We start from the raw sequence: 19,036 nt of genomic DNA on the forward strand, positions 1-19,036 counted from the left end.
GTGGCGTAGGTTTGTCGTGGTTGAGCTTGGGAGGGGTCCTCTCTGCCTCTTGGACACGGATGTTTGTTTCCCTTGCTAGATTAGGGAAGTTTTCAGCTACAATTTGTTCAAATATCTCTTCTAGACCTTTGTTTTTCTCCACCCCCTCGGGGATGCCGATGATTCTAACATTGGATCGTTTCATTGAGTCAGTAATCTCCCTTAACCTACATTCGTGGGCGTGGATTTTTTTAAGACCAGCTTCTATTTTCGTTTTTTCCTCTATTAACCCATCCTCCAATTCACTAACCTGTTCCTCTGCTTCTGTGACCCTGGCCGTCAGAGTCTCTAGTTTTGCCTGCATTTGGCTCATAGAATTTTTAATTTCTGTCAGATTCGCTCTCATTTCTGTCCTTAGGGATTCTATATTCTCAGTAACCTTTTCGTTAATACTTTTTTCAATTCTACTCATCATTTTGACCATTGTTACTCTGAATTCCATTTCTGATAATTTGGTTACATCCATATCCATTATTTCTGTGGCAGAGGCCACAGACTCATTGTCTTTTCTTTGCTGGGGGGGGGGCTTCTCCTTCTTGTCATTCTGATGAGGAGAGGTTGCGGGGTTGTCCAGAGCCCAAATTATTGACTGGGTCCCAGGCCGTGCCCCTTGTTTTATAGGGATCTTGGGGATGTGGGCTTCTTTAAAGATTTTATTTATTTATTTATCTGAGAGAGAGAGACAGACAGTCAGCAAGAACGGGAACAGAAGCAGGGGAGTGGGAGAGGAAGAAGCAGGCTCCCAGCGGAGGAGCCTGATGAGGGACTCCTTTCCGGAACGCCGGGATCACGCCCCAAGCCGAAGACAGGCGCCCAACGACTACGCCACCCAGGCGCCCCGGTTGTTGGGCTTCTTGATTTTTCAGCCTGCCTTCTGTGTTCTGGGGGAGGGGCCTGCCGCGCCGATACTCAGGCAACCCTGTTTGGGTATAGTCTCTGTGTCCCCTGCGAGGGGGGGATGGGGACGGGCACGCTGTGAGCTGGTATTTCCAGGCTTTTGTTCTCTGGCAGCTTTCCCTGGCGGTTTGCTGTGCCTCTTCTGAGAGTCAGAGCAGCAGCAGCCGAATCCCAGCCTCTGTCTCAGAACAGAGGGATTGCGGCCCGTTCTCCACTGATGTTCTGGCCACTTTAACTCTGTTATTGTTGGTGCTGCTCAACCCTGCAGCGTCCCGGGATGTGCGCCCCACACCCGGCATCCCAGCCCTCACTTCCAGGGCCGGCCCGTCTCTGTCCTTTGTGTTTCTTTCTTTTTTTTTTTTTTTTAAAGATTTTATTTATTTATTTATTCGACAGAGATAGAGACAGCCAGCGAGAGAGGGAACACAAGCAGGGGGAGTGGGAGAGGAAGAAGCAGGCTCACAACGGAGGAGCCTGATGTGGGGTTCGATCCCATAACGCCGGGATCACGCCCTGAGCCGAAGGCAGACGCTTAACCGCTGCGCCACCCAGGCACCCCTGTCCTTTGTGTTTCTAACGCCGCCAGCCGCCCCTGCACGCTCCCAGATCTCCTCTCGGATCTCCTCCCGGATCTCTGGGTCTCGTGAGAAGCCTGGTGGCGCGCGCACCAGGTTCAGGGTCTCAGTCTGCTGTTTCGCGAGTGCTGACCGCGAGTCCGCCCGCTCCCCCGTGCAGGTGGCCCGCCAGCCGCCAGCCGCCCCGCGCGCGCTCCTGGAGCTCCCAGTCTCAGTCTGGATCCAGTGAGCACACCGGGATTCCGGAGTTCCATGAGATGCCTGGTGGCGCGAGCTCCCGGCTCACCGGTCTCAGCCCGCTCTCTCGCGGGTGCCGTCTGTGAGTCCGCTCCCCGGTGCAGGTGGCTACCGCTTCCCTGCGCCCGAACGCGGCGGCTCCCTCCCCCTTCCGTTTATCTTCCGATATCTGTGCGTGGTTTCACGGCTCCCTGCTTCGCACCTCAATACTCAGCGCTGGAGATGTTCATTTGTAGAGATCCAGATGCATCTTCCTATGTCTCAGGCTGATTCCGTGGTTGTTTAGGCTGGTCTGGTACCTATCCAGCTCGACTCAGGGAACCGGCTGAAAAAGGGGTCCCCTACTCCTCCGCCATCTTACCTCTCCTCCAGTGTTTTGTTTTTTAAGAAGTTATTTATTTGTCAGAGAGAGAGAGTGCACACACAAGCAGGGGGAGCCACAGGCAGAGGGAGAAGCAGGGGGGATCCAGATGCAGGATTCCATCCCAGGACCCTGGGGTCATGACCTGAGCTGAACACAGACACTTAACCGACTAAGCCACCCAGGCATCCCCTCACCCAGTGTTTGGAAAGTACATTACAATTTTGTATTTTATAAATTTCTTTTTGATTAGATTTTAGCTTGTCTTCTTCCTGATGATAGTTTGTCCTGTAGATTTGAGGAGTATAACTTTTTATTTTGCTTATCAGGCTTTCAACTGGTTTTTTCCATAGGCTACATCACAGGCTCCTCCTGTTCATTCCACTGATTCCACTGTAGACAGAGTACTTTGTCATTTAAAAAATCAGATGTCAGAGATTAATTAGCCTTCGTGGGATTATTAATGTGTTCCTTACACCAATTTAGGGAGTTACCTTGAAATGAGATCTGTTTTCTTTGGCTTTTTCAATGACATGAGTGAAACCTCTTTGCAAATGTAAAGATGGGTAAGTCTCACATTGTTCATTCATTCTGCAAATACTTGTGAGAATGTCTAAAGTATGTCCCCTAATCTGCAGCTTTCAAATGATAGTTTATCCAGGTGTAATCAGGTCCTGAATAGACTAGCACATCTTATCTAACCTTAAATGAATCTGACCTGTGCCAGAAGACTAATTTATTAATTTGCAGCTGGGTGTAATCTATTTCAGTGACTGGAAAACTCATTTCTGCTTGTTAGCATAATGCTGTCTTTGAATTTCCCAGATAACAAGAAATCAAAAGCAGTCAAATGGTTGCTTGGTGTATATAGAATAAACAAAAGAGATTATGTAGTCTTTAGGAGAAATTTCATTTGGATTGTGACAAGTCTAAGGGATTATTCATATTTCACCTTAAAGAATGTTTTTTAGGATGGCAAAATATTTATATTTGTCAGTTCTTTTTCCTTGTCTCTATTAGGTCAACACTAACACAATCATCCTTTCCAGACTTCGTAGAGGTTACTACCCATTACTTTGCGCTTATTACATTAAGACCTGTCTTTATTTTAGTGTGTTGTACTCCTTTAACATTTGTTTTTTATGGTTACATTTTAGCCTGGTGTTTTGATCAGCTGTCTCCTGAATCATTTTGTAGGGCAGGTTACTACTAAGGTTTGCTTCCTTAAAAATATGTTCCCGTGAAGGAGATTCTGAGACCGTAGTTTTCTGACCGCTGATCACTACTCACATTTTGAGAATTGACTTTTTTGGTTATTTAGAAATATTAGGGTTTTTTGTTTTTTTGTGTGTTTTTTTTTGGTATTAAAAAGGCAACATTACCCAGAAATAGCCACAGTTATACCCTGATGCATAATCTTGTGGAACTTTAAAAATACAATACCTACATCTGTATCATTGAAATGGAAGTCATACTGTACCTACTTTATCATCCCTCTTTTTTATCTTAATAGATTATATATGTCTTTCAGTGTATTTCTGGGCCCCATCTTGGGGTCTTTTAATTAATTCAACAAACATTTGTATATTACTTTGCCAGGTATTATTCCAGGTATTGACTGTACAGTGGTGAACAAAACAGTCAAAAGTTGATTGCCCTTGTGGAGCTTAATAAGGGGGAAGTCAGACAAGCAAAAGAAGTTAAATCAATAGGCTGTTAAGCAGTAGTAAATTCTATGGGGAAGAAAGGCAGAGAAGGGAGATCAGGGAGTATGGGAGAAGTGAAGTTTCAAAAAGTATAGTAAGCTGAGGCCTTACTGAGAAGGCATTTGAATACACATAAAGGAAGTGAGGGAATGAGCTAGGAATGTGCCAACAAGGAGAGGCCAGTTAGAGCAGAGTAAGTGAGGGGGAATAGTAGGAGATGAGGTCACAGAGAAGTTGGCTGGGTGTGGGGCTGGGGAGGAGAGTATTAGATCATATAGATCCTGGTAGACTACCGTAAGGGCTTTTATTCTGAGTGCAGTGGAAACCCAGGGGAAAGTTTAGGGCAGAGAAATGACATGGTCTCACTTTGGTCTTAAAATGATCATTCCAACTGCTATGTTGAGGATAGAATGGGGGGGCTGCAAGGAGCACATGGGCAAGGGCAGAAGCCGAGAAACCATTTAAGAGGCTGTTGCGTTAATCTAAGCTAGAGATGCCAGTGGCTTTGGTGAGGGTAGTGAAAAATGGTTGGATTCTACATATAGCTTGACAGTGGGCATAATAGGATTTGCTGACAGATTGGATATGAGGTGTAACAGAACGAAGAGTTGCAGATTAAAAAAAAGGAGTTAAGGATGCACTAAGGTTTTTGGTCTGAGCAATTGAAAAACGGAGTCACCGTCTGCTGAAATGGGGGACACTAGGAGGAACAGATACTGGGGAGAAGATTCAAGAGTTCAGTTTGGGACACAGTAAGTTTGAGGTGCTTATTACACAATCAGGCGGTGATGTTGAGTAGGCAGAGGTCTTGGGTGGAGATAAAATTTGGAAATGTGGCTTGTATATAAAACTGGGTGAAATTGCCAAGAGTCAGGATAGAAAGTAGAAGAGCTCAGAGAATTGAGCCCTAGGCCCTGATTGATTAGAAGTTTGGAAGATAAAGAGGAATAGACAGAGGGGACAGAAAGGAAAACCAAGGAACAAGGAGGAAAACCTAGAGAGAGTATAGCTCTGGAAACTAGATGAAGACTCTTACATGGTCTTAGCATATATCTTCCCTTCCAAACTGTGTGGATTGATTTTTCTCTTCCGTGGGTTAAATACACACATCACCCTCCCACCCAACCCTATTTTAGCTGCCTATTACTTTAACAAGACAAGGTTTTATGTTTTTAACAATAAGAAAATTCACTGTAAGTACTGCATGTATCAGCTGAAGATAATCTCCTCACAATAACTCTTAAACTTACTAAGTCACCCCGAGCAGCCTCTCTTTGTTTGTGCTGCAGAGATGCGGAACCAGCATCTGACTTCCAAGGAGTAAGCAGCCAAGAGAAGGGAATCAGCAGCTCATCAGCCGAGGCGTCCCTGGCAACTCCAAGCATTTATGTAGGATCAGGTTTAGAGCTAGGAACTAGTCTCTTTCTCAGAGTTAATTATTACCATTACTTACTGGTTAGTTCAAGCATGTGGTACTTTGCTCTTCTAGTTATTAGCAAGCAAGGAGAGTATATTATTTATTGCTGTGTAACAGATTCCCCTGGAATTTAGCAGCATATAGCAATAGACATTATTTTCTCACAGTTTCTGAGGGCCAGAAATTTGGGAGCAGCTTAGCTAGGTGGTTCTGGTCAAGTGTTTCATGAGGTTATAATCAAAATGTCAACTGTGGCTACAGGCATCCGAACACTCAACTGGGACTGGAGGATCTGCTTCCAAGATAAGTCACTCACATGGCTGTTGGCAGGAGGCCTTAATTCCTTACCATGTGGACATTTGCATAGGGGTCTTTCAGGATCCCCGTGACTTGACAGTTGGCTTCCCCAGAGTAAAGTGATCCGAGAGAGAAAGGAAAAGGAAGGAAACCATAATGCCTTTTATATCCTGATCTTGGAAGCCAAACACTGTCATTTTGGCCATATTTTATCTGTAGGAAGTGAGTCACTAGGTCCATCCCACATTCAAAGGGAGAAGAATTCAACTCCACCTCTTGAAGGGAGGAGTATTAAAGAATTTGTAGACATATTTTAAAACTACCATATTTTACCCTGGGGCCGCAAATTACTCACGGTTCTCTTATGTGCAAAATACGCTCCCATCCTCCCAACACCCACCTAAAGCCTTGTCCCTTTATAGCATCAACCTGAAATCCAGGTTGCTAGGTCCAAGTGTGGATGAGGCCCTTCGTTATAGTTCCGCAAGTACACCTTCTTTTGATGTGAACACCTGTAAATTAAAGAAACAAGTTTCCTGCCCCTCACGCACCCAACATATAGTGATGGAACAGGCATGTACTAAAAAGGTAGAGATTCCTATTTAAAAAGGGAGTAAATAGGAGGCACAAGTCACTGATTCATAGCAATTTTTCTTTTATCTGGATTAATGTTGGAAGTCTCTTGATTAGGACTTCGTTCTTTTGCCCAAGAATACTGTTCTGTGGCTTTTGTTTCCTCCTCCGAGGCTCTTGGTTTCACCCTATGAGTTTTCTTTTCCATGAAAAGTGGTTCAGATTTGCAGCTGCATAGTTTTCTTAGTCTGCTTTTGAGGGCCCAAGAGGCTTCTTTTTATTTTGTTTGACTCTGTGCCTTTCAGTGTAACCAGGCAGCTTTTCTTTTTAAAACTTAGGGTCTCCTGTGAATATTACTGAGATTCCTGCCATAAACAAAAGCCACACCCACAAATCTCTTCCAGATAATCTCCTTTCTCCCTTGGGCTTCTGGGATTACTGAGGGACAGTACTTGCAGTGGATAGAATTTTATCCTCCAAAAAGATACATTCAGGTCCTGTGAATGTGACTTTATTTGGCATAAGGTCTTTACAGATGTAATCAAGTTAAGGTGAGATCATATTGGGTTAGAGTGGGCCCAACTGCAATGGCTGGTATTCTTAGAAGAGAAAAATTTGAACACAGAAGACACAGGAAAGAAAGTCACTTGAAGACTAAGGCAGAGATTAGAGTAATGTGTCTGCAAGCCAAGAAACAGCAAAGATTGCTGGGAACTAGAAGAGAGGCATGGAACAGATTTTCCCTCAGAGCCTCCAGAAGGAACTAACCCTAACAACATCTTTTAATTTTTTTTTTTAAAAGATTATTTATTTATTTATTTGACAGAGAGAGACAGCCAGCGAGAGAGGGAACATAAGCAGGGGGAGTGGGAGAGGAGCAGGGGGAGTGGGAGAGGAAGAAGCACTCTCCCAGTGAAAGAGGAGCCTGATGTGGGGCTCGATCCGAGGACTCTGGGATCACACCCTGAGCCGAAGGCAGACGCTTAACGACTGAGCCACCCAGGCGCCCCTAACCCTAACAACATCTTGATTTCAGAGTCTGGCTTCCAAAACTATAAGAGAATAAATTCATTCCTTTTGAAACTATATAGTTTGTGGGAATTTGTTATGGCAGCGCTTGGGGACTAATACAACACTCTTAAATTTCTTGGAAGCCCAGTTGTTTAACTGAGTAGTTCTTTAAGCTATATAGAGCTTTCTGAGGTCTTAACAAAAAATTTTTATAGCCACATTCTAGGCTTCCTTGTTAACCATTTTCTTTCAGCAGCCTGGATTTGATCTTCCCTTGGAAGCCATTTCTTAATTTTAGTATCATTTACCATCTGGAGAGGCTGGGAATTTTCGGAATTATTTAGTCTTGACTCCCTTTTTGTTTAACTGTCCTTCTCCATAGGGGTGTCTGGCTGGCTCAGTTGGAAGAGCATGTGACCCTTAATCTTGGGGTTTTGAGTTTGAGCCCTGTGTTGGGTGTAGAAATTACTTTAAAAAAATTTTTTTAAAAAAATAAACTTTATCCTTTCTTTTAATTTATCCTTCTCTTCTTGCATTTTAATGTAAGCAGCAAGAAGAAGCAAGGGGTACCTTTAGCATTCTTGTCTGGACATCTTGTTAGCTAGACTGTTACCCAGTTCATGAGCCACAACTACTACTTCACGTCATGGCAAGCAACAACTTTTGCTACTGCATAACAAGGATCCCTTTCCCTCCAGTTTCCAAGAAGATTTTTCTCACTGAAGCTCTCACCTATAAATTCCTCAAAGGCCATCATACTTCTACTATTTCTTCAAGGCTCTTCAAACTTTCACTGGTACTCTCCTCAGAGTCCTTTCAACTTTTACCCTCCGTTGGGTTCTAAATCTACTCACACATTTTAGGTTTTTGATGTAACGCACTTCCAGATATGAAAATCTGAATTAGTTATCTATTGCTGTGTAACGGATTACACTACAGCTTAGTGGCTGAAAATAACAAACATTAATTATCTCATAGATTCCTTAGGTCAGGAATTTGGGGCAGTTTAGCTGGGTGGTTCTGGCCCAGTGTCTTACGAGCTTTTAGTGAAGACATTGGCTATTACTGCAGTCATCTGAAGGATCATCTGAGAATTACTCATACTCTGGCAAATTTGTTCTGGCTATTGGGAGGCTTCAGTTCCTTATCATGTGGGCCTTTATCAGACTGCTTGACATGGCACTTTCCCAAAGAAAGTGATTCAAGAGAGAGCACAGTGCTTTTTATGACCTAATCCTGGAAGTCACAGATTATCCTGCCATATTCCATTGTTAAGAAGTAAGTGACAGTTTGTACTGGCTTAAAACAGACACCTAAATCAATGGAACAGAATAGAGAGCTTAGAAATAAACTCAAAGGACCAAGAATATGCAATGGGGAAAGGGCAGTTTCTTCAACAAATGATGTTGGGAAAACTAGACCACTGTCTTATACCATACATAAAAATTAACTCAGAATGGATTGAATGTAAGACCCAAAACCATAAACCTTTTAGAGGGGAACATAAGCGGTAACCTCTTTGACATCTGTGTGTAATGATTTTTTGGATCTGACTTCAAAAGTAAAGGCAACAAAAGCAAGAACAGACAAGCTAACAGACTAAAGAGCTTCTGCATAACAAAGGAAACTGTCAACAGAATGAAAAGGCAACTGTTGAATGGGAGAATTTGCAAATCTGATAAGGGATTAATAGCCAGAATATATAAAAGACTCATATAATGCAATACTAAAAAAGAAAACCAATCTGATTAAAAAATGGATCAGAAGATCTGAATAGCTGTTTTCCTGAAGAAGATACACAGATGGCCAAAACGTACAAGAAAATGTGCTCCACATCATTAAGCAGGGAAATATAAATCAAAATGACAATGAAATGTCACCTCACACCTGTTAGAATGGCTGTTATCAAAAAGACAAGAAATAACAAGTGTTGGCGAGGATGTGAAGAAAAGAAAACCCTTGTGAACTGTTGGTGGGAATGTAGATTGGTGCACCCACTATGGAAAACAGTATGTTGGTTCCTCAAGAAATAAAAATAAAACTACCATATGATCGAGCAATTCTACTTCTGGGTATTATCTAAAGAAGATGAAAATCTTAATTCAGAAAGATATCTGCACCCCTCTATTCATTACAATATTATTTATAATAGCCAAGACATGGAGACAACCTAGGTGTCCATTGATCGATAATGGATAAAGAAAATGTGATTTGTATAAATATACACCAAACACACACACGCGCGCGCGTGTGCAAGCATATTACTTGGCAAAAAAACCCAACAAAAACCTTGCCATTTGCAACAACATGGATGGACCTTGACGGCATTGCGACAAGTGAAATATGTCAGATGGAGAAGGACAAAAATCATATGATCTCACTTATATGTGGAATCTTAATTAAAAAAACAAAGAAACTCATTGATAAAGAGACTAGATTGGTAGTTGCCAGAGGTAGGGGGTAGGGTGTGAGCAAAATAGAAGGGGGTCCAAAGGTTCAAACTTCTAGTTATAAAATAAATAGTGGGGATGTAATGTACAGCATGGTGACTGTATCATCAGGGAAGTGTAAATCAAAACCATAAAGATATTATAGTTCATTACAGTTAATTATAGGTAACTATGGTATTATAGTTAATAATAATATATAACGTATTTGCAAATTGGTAAGAGTAGATCTTAAAAGTTGTAGTCACAAGGAAATAAAAATTTTGTGACTGTATATGGTGGTGAATGTTAACTAGTCTTACTGTGGTGATGATTTACAGTATGTACAGGTGTCGAATCACTGTGTTGCACACCTGAAACTAATAATATTCGTGTGATTATACCTCAATACAAAAAAAAGAGAAGAGTTAAGTCATTAAGTTCAGCCTACACTCGTAGGAGGATCATAAAATAACTTGTGGACATTTTTTTTGTGGACATACTTTAAAACACATAGTCTCTTAGCTATTGTTGAACTTTAGGAATAGGGAGAGTCTAATATTGGCTACTGCCATTGTTTATTGATTGGCCTAATAAAGTGGAAACCAGGGGGTTAAAAGTATATATCTTGTCAATTATATCTCAATGAAGATGGAGGAAAAACATGCATATCACTCACAAAACAAGAGATCTAGTAGAAAAATTTCTTTAGTCTTTTTCTTTTGCCCATTATCTCTTTGGGTAACAAAGATCAACTCACTAATATAAAGGACTGGGTGGATGTGCCATCCTAAGTGTTCAGAATGACGAGTGTCAGGTGTGTGTGTTTGAATGTGTTTGTGTATAGGCAGTTGAAACACCTTTTGAGGGCTAATACAGCATGTTGATAAATGTTGGTAAAATGAGATTAGTCTCAAAACATTTTTTTTTACAGGGCTCTTTGAATAATATCTTACACAGAAACCCAATGTGTAAAATATATAAAAATGGAACAACTGTTGTTACAGGATGGGCCCAGATCCCACTGATTTAGCATCCCTTTCAACCTCATGTTGCTGCCAGCGATCCAAGGAACATAGTTTGAAAACTACACCACGTGATCAGTCCCTTTCACGCCTAATTCACCAAAAAATCTATTAATACATAAGATCGTAGAGCTCAACAAGACAGCTGTAATAGCAAAATAGCACTTTACCAGGTAGCTGGTTGATTTCTGGTGTTATGTGCTGTATAATGACCAGTGAAAACCCATGGTAGTTTGGAGAAGGAGTTGGTGATTGGTCAGCCATTTATATCTGTAGAATACTTTCATTGGTCTGTTGTCTTACCTAATTGTTTTTTCCTCCAACAGAATAATACAACAGATCTTTACAGGATTCTTTGCAAATTCTGCAGTTCCTGGATCCTCACATCCTTTTTCCTGGTAAGTAACTAATCGCTTTCTGTCTTACTTTGCTAGAGAAGCAGCATTTTAGGTATCTGTACCATTGCGAGAAAGAGCAAGAGCTGCATAGGTGAGTATAAAGATTTGATTGCAGACTGTTAGATTGCCTTTATTTGCTGAGCCCAGACTTAATCAGAACTTATTTTTTATTGCTCAGTCTCCTGAGGGCCATCCTGGTCTCCCAGGATGTCCAGGCACTGGATGTCTCGGTTTCGGTTCATATTCTGGTTTGAGAGTTGTGTTGAGAGGGGAATGAGATGGTCCCTGCCAGTCCTCGTATCTGAACTTGCAGGTTTCTTTTCTAGATCATATGGGAAGATTTTATTCCTTGAGAATTTCTGAAATTAAAAACATGTTGCTTAACTTCCTTTTCTCAAAGTAAGAAGGTTTGTCAGAAGAAACAAAGGCTGTAATTTCAGTATCAGAGTGACACTTAAGTACGGTAGGGGTTAAGATAGAATTTCCTCTTGTCTGGACAATTACGTGCTACTTCTGACTCTGCCCCAGAAGGCTCCTTTGCTCAGAGAGATCTCAGTCCTTCCACACAGTTACCCTATTTTCCAGCCTCTTGTTTCTTTTAACATGTTCCAGCCAAAGAGTCTGGACATCTGTCCTCCAGGGTAGTGCACCGGCGGCTCCAGAAAGAGGTACTGCCAAGTCCCTTTTGTAATCGCTCTAAGTTGTGATTCAGAGAGACGGCTGTGGCTGTTTCTCTACTTGAAAGCTCCTCATTGTCGAGGACCATGGGCAGCCTCTTAGAATGAAGGAAGTCTGCTATAGATTTTGGCCAGTCACAAAGGGAAAACTCTCCTTAAAAAGCAGCTCCATCTATGTTTACTGTAATTGGGCACAGAGAAGACAAACTTTTCTTAGCCAATAGGCAGTGAGTCACTTTTTTTGCTCTGGTGTGTCATGTGGTATTTTAGGTAGCTTCATATTTTATGTTCTATTCAATTAAGTAAAAATTCCTTACAAGAATAAGAGACTACTTCCAGATAATCTGTTTGACCTTAAAAATACTGAAAAATTCTTTGCCACTTGATTTTTAGAGAACTAGTGACTTTCCAGCTCTGAGAGAGAGCAGGATCTGCCAGTTTTTTCTGTGGTGAAAGGCAGAGCCTGGTCACTCCATCTAATGCTGTCTGTCTCATCTCATGTATAGGAGCGGGATGCTGCACTCCAACCCTGGGGACTATGCCTGGGGTCAGACAGGGCTTGATGCCATTGTAACCCAGGTGAGGAGCTGCCTTTTGAGGGTGTCTGTTCAGTGTGTCTCATGGTTCCACAGGCTTCCTGCTTTCCTTCTGCTACTTTCTGAAATGGCAGTCACTCTGCTTTTCCTAATATTTTGAGCTTGTGGGTTTCCATTTTACTGAAGGGATAAATGGTTTATGGGTTTAGTTTAGCATCCATGTACCTTCTAGGTCCTAGGGACTTTCTAGACGATGGCTTCACCTCCATAGGAAGAAAAGACTTCTCCTATAACAAACAGTATTTTGTATTTTTGGCCTCTTGTTCAGTCCTATGAGGATCCTATCAACAGGTGCTTCACAAAAAAGAAGGGTCTCCTCACATGTTGAAGCAGGGATTTCTGCTAGATGGAACAAAGTAGGGGAAGGAAGCAGAGAAAAAGGTATTCCCATGCCATGTATAATTGCTTCCACGTATTTATGTTTATTTTAATTTAATTGGTTTTTCATTTCCCTTGTGAAGTGCTGAAAATAGGAAGCATGTCATTTATATCCAAATCTTCTCATAGGCAGTAATTTACCTATTTCTTGGCTTACTTTATGCTACTTTCCATACTCCCACCCTTTTTTTCTTTCAGCAGAATGAAATTTGTAGACCAGTTAAGTATTACTTTTTGTTCAGTTGTAGTTTTATTCCTGACATCACAACCCTTATGCTGCCTCTGAAGTTGCTTTATGCCCGGAGGTGGACCTTGCAATGATAGGTTCTTCTGTAGACTTATACTGATGTCACTCTGAAATTGTAAAGGAGTTATGAGTGTTCTGGCGGCAGGAAAGGGGGAACCCAAGCCTCTCAGAGCCTTGCAGAAATAAGAGCAACTAACATTTCTAATATATGCACTGTTTGTTCTCAGCTGGAGCAGCTCCGTCCCCAGGGATAGTGGGATATCTGCCACTTCTTCTTCTTCTTTTTCTTTTTCCTTTTTTGTAGCTTTTAGGACAACTGGAAAACACAGGGCCTCCCCCAGCTGACAAGGAAAAGATCACATCTCTTCCAACAGTGCCAGTAACTCAGGAACAAGTTGGTAGGTTCAATTCTATACTTATTCTGTTAACTTCGTATCTCTGTTCTAAATCCTAGCACCTTCCTGTACGAAGGGTCGTCAAGGGAAGCTATAGCACTCCTCAAAGTCCTACCTGGGTGTCATTTATGGAAGATGCCCACCTTTTCATTAGGGTTAGTCATATTGATACAGAGTGGACAAACCTTTTTTTAAATTGTAAAGAGAAAGGAAGAGAGTTTTATTCAAGCCTAAGTTAAGTTAGGACAGTTGCTGTGGTTGCACAGTCTTTCATAAAGAAGAGGGAGCTCCAGGGAAAGACCATTTGGTGAAGCGTTATGTATGTTTTTATGTTTGTTTTGAGGTAGGCTCCATACCGAACATGGGGCTTGAACTCGTGACCCTGAGATCAAGAGTTGCATACTGTACTGACTGAGCCAGCCAGGTGCCCCTGTTTTTAATATAGTTGCAAATCATTATGACAAAGGACAGTTCAGAAAGTTACAGACTTTATGTTTTGTAGTATGTGCAAATCTGTATGACTTTAATCATACGGGAACTAGGGAAGTTTTTTTGTTTTTCCTATCTTTATGTTTGGAATGCTCCTTTTTGGTTTTTTTTTTTTTTTTTAAACAAAGCAGATGTACAGTGTGTGCTCAGTGCAGAAGTAGAGCCCATGCTTTGAGGTTTTGTGGAGTCATTTTGACTTTGGTAAATGTAAAGTATATGGATTCCCTGGGGCCCAGGAGCAGAGCCTGCAAATGTTGAAAGCTGAGAATTTCTTTCATCAGCCAGCAAGTATTTCCTCAGCAGCCACAGTGTCCTTTTGCCATGCAGGAAACAAAGAGGTACAAGATAAGACTTGATTTCTTGAAGAGCTTACCAGGGGAAGCAAAACTCAACTAAACAATTAGAAAACAGTATAAAAAATAGTATTGAGCAGATGATACAGAGAAAGAAAAAATGGGAGGCTGGGAATTTGTTTCATAATTACTCTGTCAGATACAGTTAGGGACTTTAGACATAGATATAATTTTTTTTTTTTTAAAGATTTTATTTATTTATTCGACAGAGATAGAGACAGCCAGCGAGAGAGGGAACACAAGCAGGGGGAGTGGGAGAGGAAGAAGCAGGCTCATAGCGGAAGAGCCTGACGTGGGGCTCGATCCCAGAACGCCGGGATCACGCCCTGAGCCGAAGGCAGACGCTTAACCGCTGTGCCACCCAGGCGCCCCTAGACATAGATATAATTTTTAAGCGCTGAAGGAATTTGGTGACAAGGAGCATTATTTTGGACTAAGTTTCTCTCCCCCAAATTCCATTTTAAGTTAGAGAAGATTTTAAAGACAAGATAGGCCATCTTAGGCCATTCTGTTCAAGGAAAAGTATGAACCAGTGTGAGAATGTCAGCATGGACAGTGTCTGAATCAGGTATAAGGAGAGTGACCTTATTAGCCCTGAAATAGAATGTGGTTTGGGGATAGTGGAGGCATGACTGGTTAGGAAGGGTGGGGCCTTTCTGTGTAGACCTTGAAACTGGCAGAGTAGTTTGGCTGGATATTTTAGATAGGAGGCAAGTTTCATAGCTTCCCATGTGGAGCATTGAAGGAATTTAGGTGGTCTTTAGGGAAGATTAGTTTGGAGGTAGTGTGTCAAACAGATTGGAAGGCAAAGAAAGCAGAAGCAGGGATTTAAGGGGCTGCTGCAACATCTAGGTGGGGTGCAGGTAATGGTGGCAGTGCTAACAGGGAAGGGTAGACTCAATATCGCTTTGAAGAAAGGCTTTCATCACATTGCATAATAGGGTAAAGAAGGGACAAGGGTCAAAGAGGACTCAAAAGTTTTGCAGCTTGGGAACTACAGAGCTGGTGTTGCCATCTCTCAGGTGGGGGAATTGTGAGCGGGCCCTGTTTTGGGTGCAGAAGTGATGTGATATTTTTAATTTTGAACTTGTTGATTTTGAGGTACCAGCTGGGCATCCAAGTAAAGATGAGGTGGGGATTGGTATGAAGCTAGTATTAGGAAAAATTAGCTGGTTGCAAAGCTTAGGTAAATTTGGAGGGTTGAAGGCTAGGGTCAAGGATACTACCTGGGAGGCTGTTCCAGTAGACCAGACGTAAGAAATAAAAGCTGGAATTGAGGTAAAGGTGTTAGGGAAGAGTGGAGAGGAAGGAGTAAATCTATTAAGTGGTAGTCTCACTCCAGGTCCTTGACTGCTGTGGGTACGTAGGAGGCCCTGGCCACTGGAGAGAGACACTTGCTGGTATTTGGGAAATACTGACTTTACTGACTGGTACTCCCAATTTAGTTTGTAGCCATTTCCTCACGAAGAGTGTTACTTTTCTCTAGACTTGGAACCTGAGCTGTCCTTGGGCTTTGCAATTCTGCAGCACCACCTCCTGGTACAGCTTTTAATTAATAGCTTGTACAGAAGGCTTTAGGACAAGCACGCTGAAGGAGGGTGGAAAGTAGCAGGGTAAAAATGGCTTGAGACACTGACTGGGAGCTGCTAAGATTGCCGAGATGCATCCCTTGGCTGTGGTTGATGATTGCCTGTGTTTACTAAGTAGAAACTGCCAGAAGGCTATCACACGTCAGGGAAGGTGTTTTTCCTGTTTTACTTAAAGGATGATCTAAGCCCCGGTTTATTTTTTTCCAAGTCTTGACATTGAAAAGTAGACCTTACATAGTTTCTGTGTAAGCCTTACTTAAGGCCATTCATGTCCCTGTCTACTACCACCTCCTCCATTTTGAAATAAAATTCCTGCTTCCTACCTCCTCCACCTAGGCTGCGCTTTGTATCTTCATGGATTCCTTTGGTTAAAGACACTGGGCTAGTTTTTTCTTCTTTCTTTTTGCTCGCTTACTTTAGAAGGCATTTCCTCCTCCAACAGATATGGGTTTAGAGTGTCCAGTGTGCAAAGAAGATTACACAGTTGAAGAGGAAGTCCGGCAGTTACCCTGCAACCACGTCTTCCATAGCAGTTGTATTGTACCGTGGTTAGAACTGGTGAGTACAGACAGCTGCCCCGTGTGATGGACCATCTCTGCCAGTCACATCTCCTTGGGGTGGGAGTATGGTTTGGGGTTCATAGAGAGCCTCGCAGAGCAGATTCTAGTCCCTGGTAATTCCTGCTGGCGCCATTACCGTGTCTTAGATCACTTGTTGTTTGTAACTTCTCTGACCGGAGGTTACCAAACCACAGCCTACAGGTCTTGGGCCTGCCACATGATTTGTAAATGAAGTTTTCTTGGAACACAACTACACTCATTTGTTTACAGTTGTCTATGGCTACTTTTGTGCTGTGTCAGCAGAGTTGAGTGGTTGCGGCACAGGTGTTATGGCCTGTGAAGTCTAAAATATTTACTGCCAGTCCCTTCACAGAAAGTTTGCTGACCCCTGCTCTAGACCATCTCAGGTCACTGTTTGTTTGTTTGTTTGTTTCTTTCTTTCTTTCTTTCTTTTTTTTTTAAATTTTATTTATTTATTTGAGAGAGAGAAAGAGCACACAAGCGTGGGGGGGGCGGTGTGGAGTGTTGGGGGGGGCAGAGGGAGAAGCATACTCCCCGCTGAGCAGGGAACCTGACATGGGGCTTCATCCCAGGACCCTGAGATCATGACCTGAGCTAAGGGTGGATGCTTAACTGACTGAGCCACCCAGGTGCCCCCAAATCACTGTTTCTGGTTAGTTCTGTTTGGTGATGAGTGGTATCTGTTGTTAAGTTGCTGGCCTAGAATTCTCTCTGTCATTTCTGTTTGAGGTTTTGTTTGGAAGGTGTCCTGGTGTTACACCTTTGAGCCCAGTGTGCACTGTGTGAGAATACGTGCCCTTTCTGTTTCTCTACCTGCCAGCTCTCAGGGTTTCATAAGTGTTTAGCACTTCCAGCTTCTCAGGTCACGCTATTTACGTGGACTGATATCTTTCTGTTTCAGCATGACACGTGTCCTGTATGTAGGAAGAGCTTAAATGGTGAGGACTCTACTCGGCAAACCCAGAGCTCTGAGGCCTCTGCAAGCAACAGATATAGCAGTGACAGCCAGCTACATGACCGATGGACTTTCTGAAGCTAAAGCCTGCATCTGAGCCAGGGCTGTGGTAGTCTTCTTATCACAGCTGTCAATTGTATCAAAACAAAAAAATAGTAGGTGGATTTAGGAATCGCATAAGAAACCCCAACCCATAATATTAATGCAGTGAGTGTTTTTCTTCTCTAAATTTAAAGTTAGTATCTGCAGATGGAATTGTATCTACAACCAAATGCCTCTTATTCCTGAATTCAGAGAGATACTTTTGTAAGTGTGAAACTTGATTATGTGGGTTTCCCCTGCCAGAATAGAATCACTTTACCTTAAAGTCTAGCTAGGGTCCCACTATCTGTCATGTTCTCTTGTAGTGGATGTTTCCACCTCCTTCTCTAACCTCCACTCTACCATTAGTGTATTTTATAGTAGATGCAGTGGAACCACAGCCGTGAAGTCCTGCTGATATAAAGTCTTTCTGTTTTAATTGTACAAAAGCATCTACTCTTGGCCATATTAGCCACAAAGCAAGATCAGATTAATTCAGGAATCTGAGACTAATGATTTTGTTTTGTTTTGAATCCTCAGAAAATCAAAGAAAAATAACAGTGGGGAGGAGAAAGTGGCTGATCATTGTATTCTTTGATTTTCTCATTTTAATTTTTAAAGACTACTTCACAAGGTGCAGTTTCTGCAGAAGCCAACATGACATATCTTAGGAATCTTACGTTGGTGGGAATCTGATTCTGGTTCCCTTTTGGAAATGAGTTGGGCAGCATACAGGCACAGAAGGACAGGTATTTGAAATCTTTGTTTCTGAGGTTTCTTTAATGACCCCCAACTCATTGTTTACTGCCTTTTGTCATGGGGACCTTAAAATAATTTCCCTCAGAAATAGAATTCCTTCGTTACTGCTTCTACAGCCAATTCACTGTTTTTAGTAATTCATTGGTCTTCAGGAATTGAGATTTCACATTGTCTCATTTTAATTTTTTAAGCCCTTTTATCATCTCTGAAATCTTTCTGTTCTGCTTGGTTCTGGTTGTACTTGGAATCAGACTGATTATTGTGATCATGCCCGAAACAGCTTGGCCTGGAGAGGTGGGCCTTCTGTTTCCAGCCTAACAGTGTCTCATTGCACATGCTCTCTGAAGCATTTACGTGTTTAAAGTTGAATAAACGAAGAAGATCAAGAAAGTTGTTGGAACTTCAGAGTCTCAAAAGGAAATGATGGGGGCGTGTAACCACTGTTAGCACACCACAGAAGGTGACGGGGGCTCCATTTGTCTGGTCACATCAGCCCTCATAGTTTGGAATGATTTGAACAAGAAGGCCACTCTTTGGTGAGTGTCTTTCTTGGCTAGGAGTCTTTCCTCGGTTTTTGTTGACTATCATACGCTGGTTTTGGGGGTGAGGGAAGGGGTTAGAGATATCTTTGTACTTTGGTAGAGGAGAAAGAAGTAGGGGAGGGAAGAGAGAAAGTGGGATAGTAGCTTGCTGAATTAACAGCCTGCCTCTAAAATTGTGACCATAAGGTATGATTCATGTTGGGCCCAGAGGGAATAAAAGATGTTTTCTCCTCTGCCTCTCATGTTATACCTCTGCAGAGATCATTTCTTTGGAGAATGTGAGTTATTTACTATGGGTATCGATGTGTAGCCTGAAACTACACATTGGTTTTGAGGGGGGGCGGGTGATCGGGTCAAGAAGCTGGGGGCGGGGGGGAGGTATATTCTGAATATTTAATCACCACTGCATAGATAGAGAAAGACCATGCTGAG

At 42.3% G+C, this 19,036-nt stretch overlaps 1 protein-coding gene across 2 annotated transcripts in view; it reads left to right on the forward strand.

The window, feature by feature from the left end:
* Nucleotides 1–18,851, forward strand: part of RNF115 (ring finger protein 115) — a 73,183-nt gene extending 54,332 nt beyond the window's left edge. For both annotated transcript variants that reach the window (XM_026489080.4, XM_044380308.3), the window contains 5 exons: nt 10,891–10,962; nt 12,146–12,218; nt 13,165–13,258; nt 16,129–16,244; nt 17,169–18,851. In XM_026489080.4, the coding sequence (XP_026344865.1) occupies nt 10,891–10,962; nt 12,146–12,218; nt 13,165–13,258; nt 16,129–16,244; nt 17,169–17,300 (487 nt within the window). In that variant the 3' untranslated portion in view covers nt 17,301–18,851. The remainder of the gene's footprint in view (nt 1–10,890; nt 10,963–12,145; nt 12,219–13,164; nt 13,259–16,128; nt 16,245–17,168) is intronic.
* The last annotated feature ends 185 nt before the right edge of the window (nt 18,852–19,036 follow it).

This window comes from Ursus arctos, unplaced genomic scaffold (assembly GCF_023065955.2).
Source record: "Ursus arctos isolate Adak ecotype North America unplaced genomic scaffold, UrsArc2.0 scaffold_12, whole genome shotgun sequence".
NCBI lineage: Eukaryota > Metazoa > Chordata > Mammalia > Carnivora > Ursidae > Ursus > Ursus arctos.